General features: G+C 53.9%; 1 protein-coding gene across 2 annotated transcripts in view; it reads left to right on the top strand.

Moving 5' to 3' along the window:
• The window catches only part of CEACAM20 (CEA cell adhesion molecule 20), a 65,381-nt gene extending 51,100 nt beyond the window's left edge, over positions 1 to 14,281 (top strand). The window contains exons 4-13 of one of the 2 annotated variants that reach the window (XM_047836405.1): positions 2,176 to 2,253; positions 2,856 to 3,134; positions 3,561 to 3,842; positions 4,712 to 4,924; positions 8,398 to 8,676; positions 10,663 to 10,777; positions 10,986 to 11,071; positions 11,807 to 11,868; positions 12,232 to 12,267; positions 12,767 to 14,281. In XM_047836405.1, the coding sequence (XP_047692361.1) occupies positions 2,190 to 2,253; positions 2,856 to 3,134; positions 3,561 to 3,842; positions 4,712 to 4,924; positions 8,398 to 8,676; positions 10,663 to 10,777; positions 10,986 to 11,071; positions 11,807 to 11,868; positions 12,232 to 12,267; positions 12,767 to 12,958 (1,608 nt within the window). In that variant the 5' untranslated portion in view covers positions 2,176 to 2,189 and the 3' untranslated portion in view covers positions 12,959 to 14,281. The remainder of the gene's footprint in view (positions 1 to 2,175; positions 2,254 to 2,855; positions 3,135 to 3,560; positions 3,843 to 4,711; positions 4,925 to 8,397; positions 8,677 to 10,662; positions 10,778 to 10,985; positions 11,072 to 11,806; positions 11,869 to 12,231; positions 12,268 to 12,766) is intronic. The other variant, XM_047836406.1, reaches the window with a different exon arrangement.
• Positions 14,282 to 14,563: the final 282 nt, after the last annotated feature.

Raw genomic sequence — 14,563 nt, 5'->3', positions numbered from 1 at the left:
GGCAGCTGGAGTGAAGACGGTGTCTGTGTGTGCAAGTTGGGGCACGTCGATCAGGTGCCAGAACCCATGGGACTCGCTGGCTTAAGGGGCCACCACTGGGCAGGAATCCTGCTTGTAGGTGAGTGTACTGTTCCATTCAGATGTGGATGGGGCTTGTGTGTGTGTGTGTGTGTGTGTGTGTGTGTGTGTGCACAAAAAAGAGAGATACAAAGAGAGATAGGCACACAGAAATAAATACAAAAGAGATTGACAAATGTAGAGAGACACCAGAGATAATGACATACATACAGAAAGGAATGGAGTTGGGACCACAGGACCAGAGACCCAGAGGGAAATAGGACACAGAGGCAAAGAGTGAAAATAACAGTAGAAACTGTAGCAGAGGGGAAAACAGGGAGGGACAGATAGGAGAGAGGGAGGCAGAGGACAAAGAGACAGGAAGGAAAGTGTACAAACACACAGAGAAATAGACTTGGGGAGTCGTGGAGAGAGAGACCCAGCAAAAGAGAGGTAGGAACACAGCGGACAGACAGGTCACACCAGGGGACGGATATGAAGTTTATGCCTAAAGGGTCTCTGAGCTAGAATATTTTGATAAGCATTTTGGAGGCAAAGAAATGACTTCTCAACGGGTGGTGTGCAAAACTCAGCCCGGCTTTGCCGGGTGGCCCTGAGGCCGGCTCTTCCCTCTGGCTGACCCTGGCAGGCTGCAAGGGGCTCCGGGGTCCCACGAGGGGCGGAGAGTCACCAGCTTCTCTGCAAAGTTTGCTTCCCCCCTGTGCGCAGAAGGCAAGACCGTGTAGGGAGGAGGCAGGAGGGAAGGGGCCAGGTAAAGGCTGTCTGCAGAGGGAGGTTGATCTCAAATGGGTATGATGAGGCCCACCGTCGATGACTGCACTCTCAGGATTTCTTTTATGACAGTTCTATGAAGTGGCAACTGTTATTACTCCATTTTACAGATGGGGAAACTGAGACTCAGACGACATCGCTCGCCAAACAAAGCAATGGCAAAGCTGGGATTCAAGGGGAGGCAGTCAGGCTCTGGGTCTGTGGACTTAGCCTCTGGCAGCACCACAGGCAGAAAATGCAAACTTAGGAAATAATAATAATAGTGACCGAACACTTCCTATGAACCGTTTTAGGCACGTGACATCTGATATCGAACCCCACAACAACGCGACGGACTAGGTTCTATCCTCCCCATTTTGCTGTTGGAGAAACTGGGGCTCGCAAAGAGAGCCCCGTGCCCGTGATCGTGGAGCCAGGACGCATCAGAATCAGTATTTGCTTCCAGATATCCTAAGAGCTCATGCCCTTCACCGCTGACTCAGCAGGGAATGGGGCCGTGCCTGAGCCAGACTGGGGTCCATTGAAGGCTGGAGAGAAACACGGCTGCCAGCCTCTGTTGATTGGGCAGATGAGAGGGGTGGGGCGTGGGACGTCAAGGTCAGCTGTACCTAAGCATGGCTGCCGGGGTGGGGAAGGGGGGTCCCCACTCATCCCCACAGTCTCTTCCAGTCTTGAAACTGTGTCGAATGGCCAAATGGAAATCTGACAACTCCTGGTTCCCCTTGCCTCCCCTTGCTAGGGAACTCTCTCCCTGAGGGCAAGAGTACCAGAGGTTAGTTTCCCCCATCAGAGGTAATAGAGGTTCCGGTTTGTGAGGGGATAGGCTCTGTGCCCATCCCTGGGCCGACAGGAGTCACGCGGTGTTGAGAACACAGTTTAGGGCCTGGCAGGCCACGTTCAGTCTTGTCTTCTGCCGCTCACTATAACGGTCTTGGAAAGTGACTCCACCTCTCTGAGCATCTCTTTCCTTCTGGAGTGTGGAATGAGGAGACTGGTCACGTGCCTCTGTCAGGATGAGCATCATCGGAAAGAGCACAGTGACCCTCAGGGGGCCGAACTAAAGGTTACCAGTATTCATTACCACTTCACGGCAACCTTAGGATGCAGGTGATGGGATGCCCATTGTACAGCTGGACAAATTGAGTCTCGAGAAGATTAAACTCATGCCACAAGTCACATGGTCAATAAGTAGTGGAGAGGAGTCAAGCCTCTAGGGATGAAGTGTCATGTCCATGACCCCGACCTCCCTCCATTTATGACGACCATAACTGGATACTGCCAACCCACCTCTCCCTCCCTGAATGCCTCTTCTCTCTTTCCCACCAGCCTCACTTTTGACCATGTGGAGTCTGCCAGCTGCAGTCCAGCTCACCTTTGATGCCAACCCACTTACCACCATCCAAAGTGAGAAGGATGTCGTTCTGTCTATGTTAGGGACCCCCCCCCCCGGGGACCCCAGGCTCATCGTAGATTCAGAGATGCGAGCACAGAAAACAAGGCTCTCATTCTGATCCCTGCCTTCATACCTAAAACACCCATCGAGATTCCACGCCCAAAGTCCTAATAGAACAAATCTGATTGGCCAGCCAGGGTCTGGCAACAACCTGTCAGATCAGCTGATTTGGGGGATGGGGTAAAGGGGTGGATTGTAGCTGTCGTGGCTGGGGGTGGGAAAGGTTGGCTAAGACGTGGGTAGTGGGATCTGGCTGGCATCCGTTACCAGCCTGATTCTCCTTACAGCTGATGTTCATTGACCCATTGTCAAACCCCAGATCCTTCTGCTTTATCTGGACGATCCCATTTAATGAGGCTTAGATTGGAAGTAGGTTGTCCACAATCACACTCCAAATGAGCAGTGGATCCAGCATTTGAGCCCAGGCATTGAGCTCATGTGTCCTGAGGCAGTTCCGAACCACCCTTGCCTCTCTGGGTCCCTCTGTGGCTACATTTTGCTCGGCCCTCCTCTGTGTCTCTGCTCCTGCCTCCCTCTTTCTCTGCCTGCGCAGAACTGCTGGCCAGACCCTCCATTGCCGTCAGCCAGGACACTGCCACGGAACGGAGGGAAAACGTGACCTTCTGCCGTAGCACCCCGGATGCCGACGTTACCATCCACTGGGTCTTCAACGATCTCCCCCTGGTGTTCCATGAGCGCATGCAGCTGGCCACAGATGGCAAGACCCTCACCATCCTCACTGTACAGCGGGAAGACTCTGGGACTTACACATGTGAAGCCCAGGCTTTCCGCCAGGTCCGGAGCAGTGCTCCCACCTTCCTGGCTGTGAACTGTAAGTCCCTTTCCATTCTCCCCAGCCCCTCATTGACGCCCCGTTCCTCAGATACCATCCAAATGTGGACTCGTCTACCCTTGGACTCCAGACGTATAACCATTTGATGTCTCTACTTGGTTCTACTGGAAACTTCCAAGTTAACATCTCTAAAACTAAGTTCTTTAACCTTCAGATGTGCGCCACAAAAGCTTGTCTGGGTAGGGGCAAGGAAAGAGCATTTAGACACGTCTTACAATCCTGCTTTACCCAGGGATAAGGCTGACATTTAATTTCCACTGGGTTCCCGTATCCCCTTTGTAATTGATCCAGAGCTTGGGTGGGGGAGAAGAGAAATGTTAATATTTATTGACCTCTGAGCTCTGTCTCTCTCAGAAAGCCATTGCTGAGCTGTTGTTGCTGCTATGATTGTTCTTGTCCTTCCAGATGGTCCTGGCCCGTTTGAAATCAAGTTGGAGTCTGGCGTATCCAGAGGGGAGGTGGTTGAAGTGATAGAGGGCTCCACTGTGAGCTTCTCCGTGGAAACACAGTCTCATCCTCCCCCTGCCTATACCTGGTTTCTCCCCTATGACTCCATCCCACCTCCCACCATGAGTTCGTTCGCCACCCAAGCTGTGTCCCGGGAACATGAAGGCACGTACAGGTGCTTGGTATCCAGCGGTGCTACCCACCTGCTTCGCCTGGGTGCTCTTACAGTTCGAGTCCTTGGTGAGGTTCTTCTTCCTGTTCCTCTCCTTTGTTCCTCTGAGAATCAGAGCTATACCAGTATCCCGGAGCCTGAGAAGGACCCAGAGGAGTGGGGATTTCTCGCGTGGCTGGTGGCAGAATAGGGCTCTGACCACAGGGAAGATCCTGGCTCCTGGCTTGACGCGTCCTCCCCAAGACCTCGTTGGCTGTCTATGGGTTGTCCATTATTTGATTCTCTCTGAAAGTTGGGGGGGGAGGGGCGGGCGTTGATTCTCTGTCCATACAAACACACAATATTCACACATCTCACACACACAGTCTCACATGCGTAAATAACAACCACATATGCACAGCTGTGCACGATACACACAATTTACATACGATACCCGTAACACAGTGCAACCAACGTATAACCTACACACGAAACATATGACGTGCACACAGCTGACACACGATATACATACTCCGTAGCTACAGGCACACACGACAGCCGTACACAAAGCGTGTCCACACCACACAATGACGCACGCCATGTACATTCACATGCAGAAGGCCCACGTACACGATACAAACTCACAATGCCTCACAGTCACACAACAAATACGACACACGCATGCAGCGGACACAGACGTGCACACAAGACGCGTCCGTAGACCACACCCTCACCAAACATACAAAACCCGTCACGCCCTCGCGATTGTTACACGACACCCGCAGCACCCGTATCACGCAGTCACACACACACACACACACACACACACACACACACACACACACAGACACACAAGACATACACATGTATCCCTGGAAAGCCCCCAAGGGCCCCCCGCCTGGGCTGGAGACTAGGGAAGGGGTCCCTGACCCCTACCCGTGTCTCTTTGTGTTTCCAGAAACGCTGACCAAGCCTCACATTGTGCCCCCAAGCCTGAATCTCGTGGAAAATGCCAGCTCCGTGGCCCTGACCTGCCAGACCCCCCATGAGGGGGCTGGAGTCCTGTGGCTCCTGAGGGGCCAGGCTCTCCTGCCCAGCGATCACCTGGTGCTGTCGGCTGACAACAGGAGCCTGGTCATCCACGGCCTCCGGCGGGACGACACAGGACCCTGTGAGTGTGAGGTCTGGAACTGGGGCAGCCGGGCACGAAGCGAGCCCTTCAGGCTTGCCATGAGCTGTGAGTCACCCGGGCTGGGCCTTGTCCTCCTCCCTCCCTCCTTCCCTCCCTCCCTTTCCGTTTTTCCTTCTAGCCATTTATTCCACAATCACCGAATACCTGCTGTGTGCCAGCCCTGTCTCGGCACCCGACAGGACGCAGCACCAGCCCTGGTGGGGCTTATATTCTACTGGGGAGACAAACCTTAAACAGCTAAGCAGGGGACAGATGTGTTGTGTCACCGCCGTGGGGCTAAGGAGAACCAGGAGGCAGCGAGAGGGGCAGGGAAGGCCGGGAGGGGAAGGCCTTGCAGTCTTAGCTGGGGTAGTCAGGGCAGGCTTCCCTGAGGAGGTGGCATTCCTGCAGAAGCTTGTCGGCAGCTAAGGGAAGAGAGCGCCGGGCGGAGGGAGCAGCGTGCGAGGTGGGTGGTGACAAGTGGGCAGAGGAACCCGAGCAGGCCAAGGCGACCAGACAGGTGAACTGGGGCGGATGGAATGGAAGAGGTCAGGAGGTTGTAGGGCTGGGGGCAGATCATGCAGGGCCCCGTGAGCCGTGGTGAGGACACTGGGAGCCACAGAAGGCTCTGAGTGGAGGGAGGAGAGGATTAGACTTAGGTTTTCCCAGAGTGTCCTGGACCCTTGTCTATGGGGGGGGGGGGCGGTGAAGCGGGGGAGGAGGAGGTTTAGAAAGTTCGGGTCCTTGGAGAGGCAGACCCCAAGGTAGGACTAAAGGGGTGACACAGGCGAGGATTTTAGTAGGATGAGTGCTCCTGTGCACAAAAGAAGGGAGGGAGCTGTGAGGGCTGGGGGAGCCAGTGAGTGAGGTGTTTGACCCTGAGCAAGCAGAGGAGGGGAGGGCAGGGGTGGGGTAGAGAGGGTTGGGTATAAGTACAGAGACCACCATGCAGCCTAAGGAACATTGTCAAGGCAGTAGGGAGAGTCCCATGTCTCCCAGGAAGGGGTCTGCCTCAGTTTCCCCAACACACTCAGGTATAAGTCGGGGGCAGCCCGTGGGGAGGGCCGGCAGTGGATTCCAGGGCACAGAGGTTGGGCCCTCCGTTACTGAAACCCCTGCCGTCGGAAGTCTGCGAGGCGCCTCCTCCCGGTGGCCACGGCTGTCCGTCAGGAGGTGACGGACCTGGGCCAGGGGGCAGCTGTGGGGGCGAGAAGCGGTGCCACCGTGGATGCATTTTGAATATCAAACTCACGGGGATTTGCCGCTGTCGGCACTGAGTGAAAAGACAAAGGGCCTGACCCCGCGGTTTTTTTTTTGCCTGAGCTACTCGCATGGTGTAGCAGCCCGGAGCTGAGGTGGAGAAGAGGTTCCTGCAGGGAGAGAAAGTAGGGTCCACGTTTATTCGTGCTAAGTAACGGGGGACACGGGCGGGGGGGGGGGGACAGAGGTCACACACACTGCTGTCGTCTTCTTCCCTTCCCGCCGCCGTCACGAAACCCAAAATTGCTCTTTTGTTCTCCCTCTCTGCCGAGCAACATGTCGGGTGCTTGATAAGTGACGACAACGACCTCTTGAGCTCACAGCCTGCTTGGGATGGGGAGGTCGATCATCAGGCAAAGAAAATACAGCGTGCAAAGTGCTGCCGTGGGGCGACGGTGTTTGGGGAACCCGAGGGAAGCCCCCAAAGTCTGGCGGTGGGGGGGGGTGTCGTGTGGGAAGGCTCGTGGTGAGATGTGTCTACCATGGGATCCAAAGGACAGGCAAGTTATCTAGGAAGAGCAGGCTCCGGGAAGAGCATTCCAGAGAAGGAAGAGAACGTGCAAAGGCTCTGAGGCAAGACGGAACAGGAGAGAGATGGAAGAACCAAGCAGGATGTTATTTCTGGATTGGGAGTGGAAGGTGTGGGGAGGTGGGCGGTGGGGCTGGAGGGGTCTGCAAGGGCGAGATTGTGAATGAGCCCCTCAGCCATGGCCTTTGCCCTAAGGACACTGGGGAGCCATGGAGGGTTCTGAGTGGGGGAGGGATAGTGTCAAATTTGCACTTAGGAAGTCCCCTCTGGTTGCCTTGGGGAGGATCTGATGCCAGGATTGGAAGACCGTGAGGGATCCTGGTAGCCAGGCGGTTCAGATGGGGGCGGATATCAAAGGATTCCTAGGCGGGGGTGAGGGCAGGATTGTCCTCTTTTCTAGGAGCGTAACAACTCAAAACTCTTTGCATCCTTCCTCCCAGTGGTTCATCATTAATTTATTTAAAAAAATTTTTTTACGTTATTTTATTTTTGAAAGAGAGAAAGAGATGAGGGGGGGAGGGGCAGAGAGAGAGAGCGAGAGAGAGAGAGAGAGAGAGAGAGAGAGAGAGAGAGGGAGGCACGGAATCTGAAGCAGGATCTAGGCTGAGCCGTCGGCACAACAGAGCCCCACGCCGGCCTCGAACCCACAGACCGTGAGACCATGACCTGAGTAGAAGTCAGACTCTCAACCGCTTAACCAACTGGGCCACACCCAGGCACCTGTCACATTAATGTAAATAAGGTAAAGACTCAGGGCACCCGGGTGGCCCGGTCGGTCGGTAGGCTGTCGTTTAAAGAAGACAAAGACTCAACTCTCAGTTTGTGTGAGAAATTCAACAGCCATTGTGTTTGTTTCCTTCCCTTTCCCTTTGTTTCCTCTCCTTCCCTTCCTGTGCCAGGCACCTGTCCCAGGCTCTCCTTCTGGCTTCACGGGGCAAAGCCACAAGCATCTCTCTCTACCTTTGGGGATACACGGGTGTAAATTCAAATATCGCAACAGGGCTATTTGCTGTTCGGTTAGAAAGTCCCTCAGAACGGTGACGGTTCTGGAAGTTCAGGGCTCATGTTTGTGGGACGCGGCAGCAATCTGTGAAGCCTGGTTGTGTTCACGAGGCCCCTTGGGGAGAGTTCGCTTTTGCAAGGGCAGGGGGTTTTGTTCGTTTCGTTTTGCTGCCGTTTGGCTTTGGGTTCCTCCCCTCCACGGTGTGGATTACAATCCACCCACTTGGGAACCAAGGAGGAAGAGGGAACATCTTGCTGGGGCTCCTTTCTTTTTTTTTTTTTTTAATTTTTTTTTCAACGTTTTATTTATTTTTGGGACAGAGAGAGACAGAGCATGAACGGGGGAGGGGCAGAGAGAGAGGGAGACACAGAATCGGAAACAGGCTCCAGGCTCTGAGCCATCAGCCCAGAGCCCGACGCGGGGCTCGAACTCACGGACCGCGAGATCGTGACCTGGCTGAAGTCGGCCGCTTAACCGACTGCGCCACCCAGGCGCCCCTACTGGGGCTCCTTTCAAGGGCAGCTGGGAAAGCCTGGGTTCTCTGGGCTACCACCTGCAATGCTCTTAGAGTTGAGAAGGGGGTGGGGAAAGGGGTGACACTTCCAACGCGGAAGCAGAACGGGGCAGGACAGGAAAACTCACCGGTGAGGGTGGAGGCGTGATGTTTGGCTTTGCACACAGACAGCCCTGACCGAGTGGACATCACCAGCGGGTCTGCGCCCGGGGTGGTCGGCACCGTGGAGGCCGAGCTCAACTCCAGCCTGACTCTGCGGTGCCGGGCGGAGTCCCAGCCGGGCGTTGAGTTTCACTGGACCCTTGAACAGTCCACCGCTGTGCATGCAGGGCAGGTGCTGATCATCCGGGCCCTGACCTGGGAGCACCAGGGGATCTACGGCTGCACGGCCTCCAACCCGCTGACCCAGCTGGCCCGCTCTGCCTCGGTCCGGGTCAGAGTGGTAGGTGAGTCCTCCAGCGCCCCTTCCCCTGGGGTCCAAGTGGCTTTTCCTGATGCCGGCCGAAGCTATCTGGGCTTCTCGCGTGGCAGGGAGTGTGCTGCGTGGGCAGGTTCCCAGTGTGGGGCTGTTCGATCCCAGCCTAGAACCTCTGCTCCCTAGCCGTGCGCCCCCCGGGAAGCCCTCCAGGCTGCTCTGAGCCTCAGTTTCCTTACCTGTAAACGGGGGTTGTGATGCCTTCCCTTCCAGAGTTGTTTAGCAGTGCAGTGAGTCGGGAGACAGCCCCTGGGTGGAGGAGTGAGATAGGAATTCTATTAATGATAGGAATCACATGAATCACAACTGGGTGTGACTGGCAGCGGGTCCCCGTATTTCTGTCTTGAGTTCTCGAGGGGACAACACGGTGTGGCTCTTAGCCAGGGTTCCTATCCCAGCTCTGGTGCTTGATAGCTGTGTGACCCTGGGCGTGCTGCTTAACATCTCTGGTCCTCTGATTACTTGTAGGTAACACAGACATAATAACCGCGCTTATATCCTAGGGTTGTTGAAAATGAACCGACATTCGTAAAGTGTTTATGGCAGTGCCTGGCATATTGTGTTTATTAAACAAATAGAATTATTCTTTGCTGAGCCTGTACCACATGCTTGAAACAAGCCTTTCCATATACCGTATCAGCAAACACTTCTTGGGTAGCTCCCCAGCCAGCCGGCTCTGAGGTGGGCCTGCTGGCATCTCTGTTGGGTAGGAGAGACTGAGCCCTGTCCTAGGGTCTGAAGCCAGGAGCGACGTTTTTAGTCGTCGCTGAGCAGAGGACCCAGTGTACCTTCCCAAACTACCATATGTAATCTTCAGAACAACCCTCTGGTCTTGTTAAGACCCTTTTTTTTTCTATTTTTTTAATGCTTATTTAATTTTTGAGAGAGAGAGCATGAGTAGGGGAGAGGCAGAGAGAGAGGGAGACGCAGAATCCGAAGCAGGTCCCAGGCTCCGAGCTGTCAGCACGGAGCCCGACGTGGGGCTCGAACCCACGAGCTGTGAGATCATGACCTGAGCCGAAGTCGGACGCTTAACCGACTGAGCCACCCAGGTGTCCCCAAGACCTCTTGATGAATGGAGAAATAGAGGCTCAGAGGAGGAAGCAGTGAGTCCGGAGGATGGTCATGGGGATGTTGTAGGGTTTGAACGAGATCACGTATGAAGGGCTCTCAGAGCTTAGAGCCTGGGGGAAGGCAGCGTCTGGCATCATCATCACCGGATCATATCATCGCCTTTCACCAAGTGCTTACTCTGTGTCAGGCATGGCCCTGGTTCTTCCAAGTGGGATCTCACTTAATCCCGGCAGAAGCCTACAGGGTTATGAATGGCCATGCTCATTTGGCACAGGAAGAAACGAAAGCTCAGAGAATGAAACCAAGAACCCCCATCACATCCTGGAAGCCCCCCTCCTGTGCCTCCAGAGCAGAGCCCCTTCCTTCTTTTTTTTTTTTTTTTAACGTTTTATTTATTTTTGAGACAGAGAGAGACAGAGCATGAACGGGGGAGGGGCAGAGAGAGAGGGAGACACAGAATCGGAAACAGGCTCCAGGCTCTGAGCCGTGAGCCCAGAGCCCGACGCGGGACTCGAACTCACGGACCGCGAGATCGTGACCTGAGCCGAAGTCGGCCGCCCAACCGACTGAGCCACCCAGGCACCCCATCCGCTTCCTTCTTTTTTTTTTTTTTTTTTTTAAATTTTTTTTTTCAACGTTTATTTATTTTTGGGACAGAGAGAGACAGAGCATGAACGGGCGAGGGGCAGAGAGAGAAGGAGACACAGAATCGGAAACAGGCTCCGGGCTCTGAGCCATCAGCCCAGAGCCTGACGCGGGGCTTGAACTCCCGGACCGCGAGATCGTGACCTGGCTGAAGTCGGACGCTTAACCGACTGCGCCACCCAGGCGCCCCGCCGCTTCCTTCTTAAGAGCAGTGTCCTGATTCTTTCTCCTTGCCCAGGTCCCCAGTCATCCCTGTCTGCAGGAGCCATTGGTGGCATTGCTGTCGGGATCCTGGCTCTCATTGCCCTGTCCGCAGGGCTGGGCTGTTTCCTCTGCATCAGAAATGCCAGACGGTAAGGCTGGGAATGGGGTAGGAGGTGTGGCCTGCAGGGGGCCTGCCTGGCAGAAGTGTGGCTGACCGTGGTGCTGAGCTGTGTCTGTAGCAACTGGGGAACTCGGGGGGTTTGGGACATTGCCCAAGAATGGACGTGGGATATGGGTAGGGCCTGTGAAGATGGCGAGGACTGGAGGCACACGAGAATGAGGGATTTGGGGTTTCAGGTTCTCAAGGGAAAAAGCAGAGGGCCCCATCCAGGAGGCAGCAACACCCACCTCCGAGGAGGAGCCCCATGCAGAGTCCTGTTCCAGTAAGTGACTTCATAGCTGATGCCCGGGGCAGCAGTGGGGGCTGGGAAAGAAGCTAATATTGGGAGCCTGGGCCTCTGCTCCCAGCTTTGCCACTAGTGTGACGATCACGAATGAGATTGGAGCCAAGAACTCTGAGCAGTTATGTCTGTCCCAGCAACCACAGCAAAAATGGGGCGTTACTTGCCATCGTCTCCTTCCTCACTCTTGGAAAACTTTGCTGATGGATTGCTGATCCCTGCTGAACCCAGAGCCAGCCTCGCAATCCACCTCAGCACCGTGCTTTCCACACCCTCTACTGATGGGTGGGAGCTGACCAGAGGCAAAACGAAACATCTTTGACATCTCCGGCCTAGGATTCTGGAAGGATGGGCCCCATGGGACGGAAGTCCTAGACGCTGTCTAGTTCAGCTCGGTTTTACAGAAATTGAGATTCATGTCCAGGAAGGATAAAGGATAAACCCGTGCTACAGAGGACCCCCTGGCACCGTTAGGGCTAGGTCTTAGATTTCTGTCCTTATCCATCTCATCAAACGGTCTACTCTAACCCAGAGCTAGATTTCCAGGACTTTTCCAGGTCAAGCTCACCAAAGATGTGATGGGTAGGTAGTCCTGGGAAGAAAGGAAGGAAGGTTTCTTGCACCACCTTTCTGGGGATGGGAGTGACCCAGGAAAACAGCCCCTACCCCCACATCTCTTCCTAATTCCAGCCCTGGGCTGGTATTCCCTTTCTCTAGATTGGCTGAGCCCCATGTATGCCAATTTACCCAAACCTCAAGGACAGGTTGGAGTCAAAAAGGTGAGCAGTGCTCCAGAGGTCCCCCTCCCTGCTCCCCTGACTACCTGGCTCATCCCCAGCCCAGTAGGGCTGTGTCAGTCCCACCTCTTGGGTTGAGGAGTGAGGCACGTTCTCTTGAGGATACCCAGTGCTAGCTTGGGTCTCTGCATCTCCTCCCCTGCCTTCTCTGGGGATCCCAAGATCCTCCCTGACTCTCTTCTCCTTTGTCTTGTAGCTCTTCAACATGACAATGTGCAGCTTTGAGCTCCTCTGGGAGTCAGGAGGGATGTAAACGCCTCTGAGGCCAAAGCTGTTTCTGGGAATTTCTGGGGGCGGTCCCCATCCCAAGCCCCATGACCTCTTCACCACTTTCTTTTCCCCCAGATGCTGCCACCAGCTCCCCTAGAGCAGTTTTATGAGGTATGTTGGCCCTGCTGGGCTTGATATGAAAAATCTGCAGAGGGAATACAACCTGAGAACTTTGTCTTTGACAAGTCTGAGAAACCATCCTGTGTAAATAGTAATTGTGCATTGCAGGGCCGGGATGGGGAGAAAGTAGCCCAAGGCGTTAGAGGCAGCTGGGTCAGATTCCAGGTCTCTGGCCCCTCCTGTGTTCCTTTCACCTCCGGGGCTCTGAATTGTATTGCAAATGAGGTGGCACCAGCCTGGCACATGCTGGGGTGCAAAGGAAATCTTGGAGTAGAGGTTGCAGAGGTCGCCAGGTGGAAAGACAGAGTCTAGATCAGGGGCAGGGCCTTGGGTCCTAAACTTACATTCACTTCTGATTCTTTGTAAGATCCTGGTGAAACCTGTTCCTCTCTTGGGTCACTGAAGAATGCAGGTTGACGCTTTTCAGACACTGTGATTTTAAGGCCGTCTGTGCCCGTGGTCCCTAACTGATCTCTCCATTCACTCACAGAAGGAGCCCCCATCAGTAACCCCCGGGAACGATTCTCATGGCCCCAGAAAACCATCGCCCGAAGTTACATTGGATCCATTGGTTCCCACTCTACCGAAAGGAAACACAGAATCACACTATGAGGCACTTTTATGCCACCCTGAATCTTTGGATAGGTCAAGAGCTGTCACCAATCTGCCGCTTCCTCCTTGATGGGATGTCTGTGGGATAAACTATCAAGAGCATTTTCCCTTAATCGTTTTTCAGTTCCATCCCACCCATTTCCATCCTATCATGTTCTAGTTCACTTCATTCTCTTCTTTTCCGGTCGACTTGATCTTACTCCATTCCATGTTTCTGCCACATTTGTTTTCACGCCACCTGTTAGAAGGCGGAGAGGGGGCAGGAATGTATCCCCAAACTGAGGAGGCGCTCTGAGACCAGAAAACAAAGCAGGTGACTCCATACAGTTTACACAGATTTTCATTCAGAGTAACCTACTGAGAAGGGGAGATCGGGTGGATGATAATCCAGGCACCTGCACAGCAGTTCTCCAAAAAGTCCCCATCTTCATCCACGGATTGTATAGAGTGAAGTCAAAGGGTCTAAGGCTTAACAGACCTCTTGTGCACCTGTGTGCCAGGAGGCGTGGGGGTGGGGAAGAAACTATGTCATCTCTACGAGTTACCTAAACAGCCACACGGAATGGCCAGAACAAGCCTTCCCACGTTCGCCTGGGGGACACGCTAACTTCCAAGGTGCACGGAACACGTAAGCCGCCCCCCGCCCCCCGGGGAGGTCATCTTGCAGATGTGAACAAGATGGGGTCAGTACTGGGGACACTCCGACACCGCGTGTTTCTTTTCTATCCATTTATCTGTTTACCAAGAGAGCGGCAGGCCACGCAGAGCCCGATGCGGGGCTCAGTCTCACGGACCGCGAGATCGTGACCTGAGCTGAAATCAAGAGTTGATGGAGCCCCCCCAGGCGCCCCTTGATTCTTTCCGTAAAATTCCTTCTGTTTCTCTTACTCAATCGACTCTATTCCCTTTCCTCTCTTCCCACTCACTGAACCCCATCGCGCTCTGTGGATTCCATCCCAGTCCACTGTGTGAGCCCGTCGCGCCCCTTTCCACCTCGCCCTCAGCTTCCTTCCCTGCCATTCTCTCCCACTGCTCTCTATTACGTTTTGTTCACTTTTCCCTTCTAATTCCACTCGATTCCTTTCTTCCACGTTCTGCTGCCTTCTGCTCTATTCCTGTCCACCCCGCTTCCGTCCCATCCCTTGGGCTCACTTCCGTTCCTTTCCTTCTCATCCCATGTCATTCCTGCTCTTCCCCATTCGTACATGTAATCCGTTCTATGCATTCTGGCTTCCATCACCCCGTTCCTTCCTGTTCAGTATCCCTGTGTACACTCAGCTCTGTTGTTGTTTTTTTTTTTTTTTATGAATTTAAACATTTTGGTCTTTACATTTTAATTAATTAATTAATTAATTAATTGTCAAGTTAGCTAACATACAGTGTGCCCTTGGCTTCGGGAGTAGATTCCCGTGATTCATCACTTACATCCAACACCCAGTGCTCATCCCAACAAGTGCCCTCCTCAGTGCCCATCACCCATTTTCCCCCACCCCCTTGTGCCCTCTGTAGTTAAAAGTCTCTTATGGTTTGCCTCTTTCTCTGTTCATAACTATTTTTTTCTTTCCCTTCCCCCATGGTCTTCTGTTCAGTTTCTCAACTTCCCCATGTGAGTAAAAACATACGATATCTGTCTGTCTCTGACTGACTTATTTCACTTAGCTCAATGCCCTTCAAT

Source organism: Prionailurus viverrinus, chromosome E2 (assembly GCF_022837055.1).
Source record: "Prionailurus viverrinus isolate Anna chromosome E2, UM_Priviv_1.0, whole genome shotgun sequence".
Classification (NCBI taxonomy): domain Eukaryota; kingdom Metazoa; phylum Chordata; class Mammalia; order Carnivora; family Felidae; genus Prionailurus; species Prionailurus viverrinus.
Note: the sequence above shows the minus strand (reverse complement) of the source record. Positions and strands in the feature narration are given on the sequence as shown.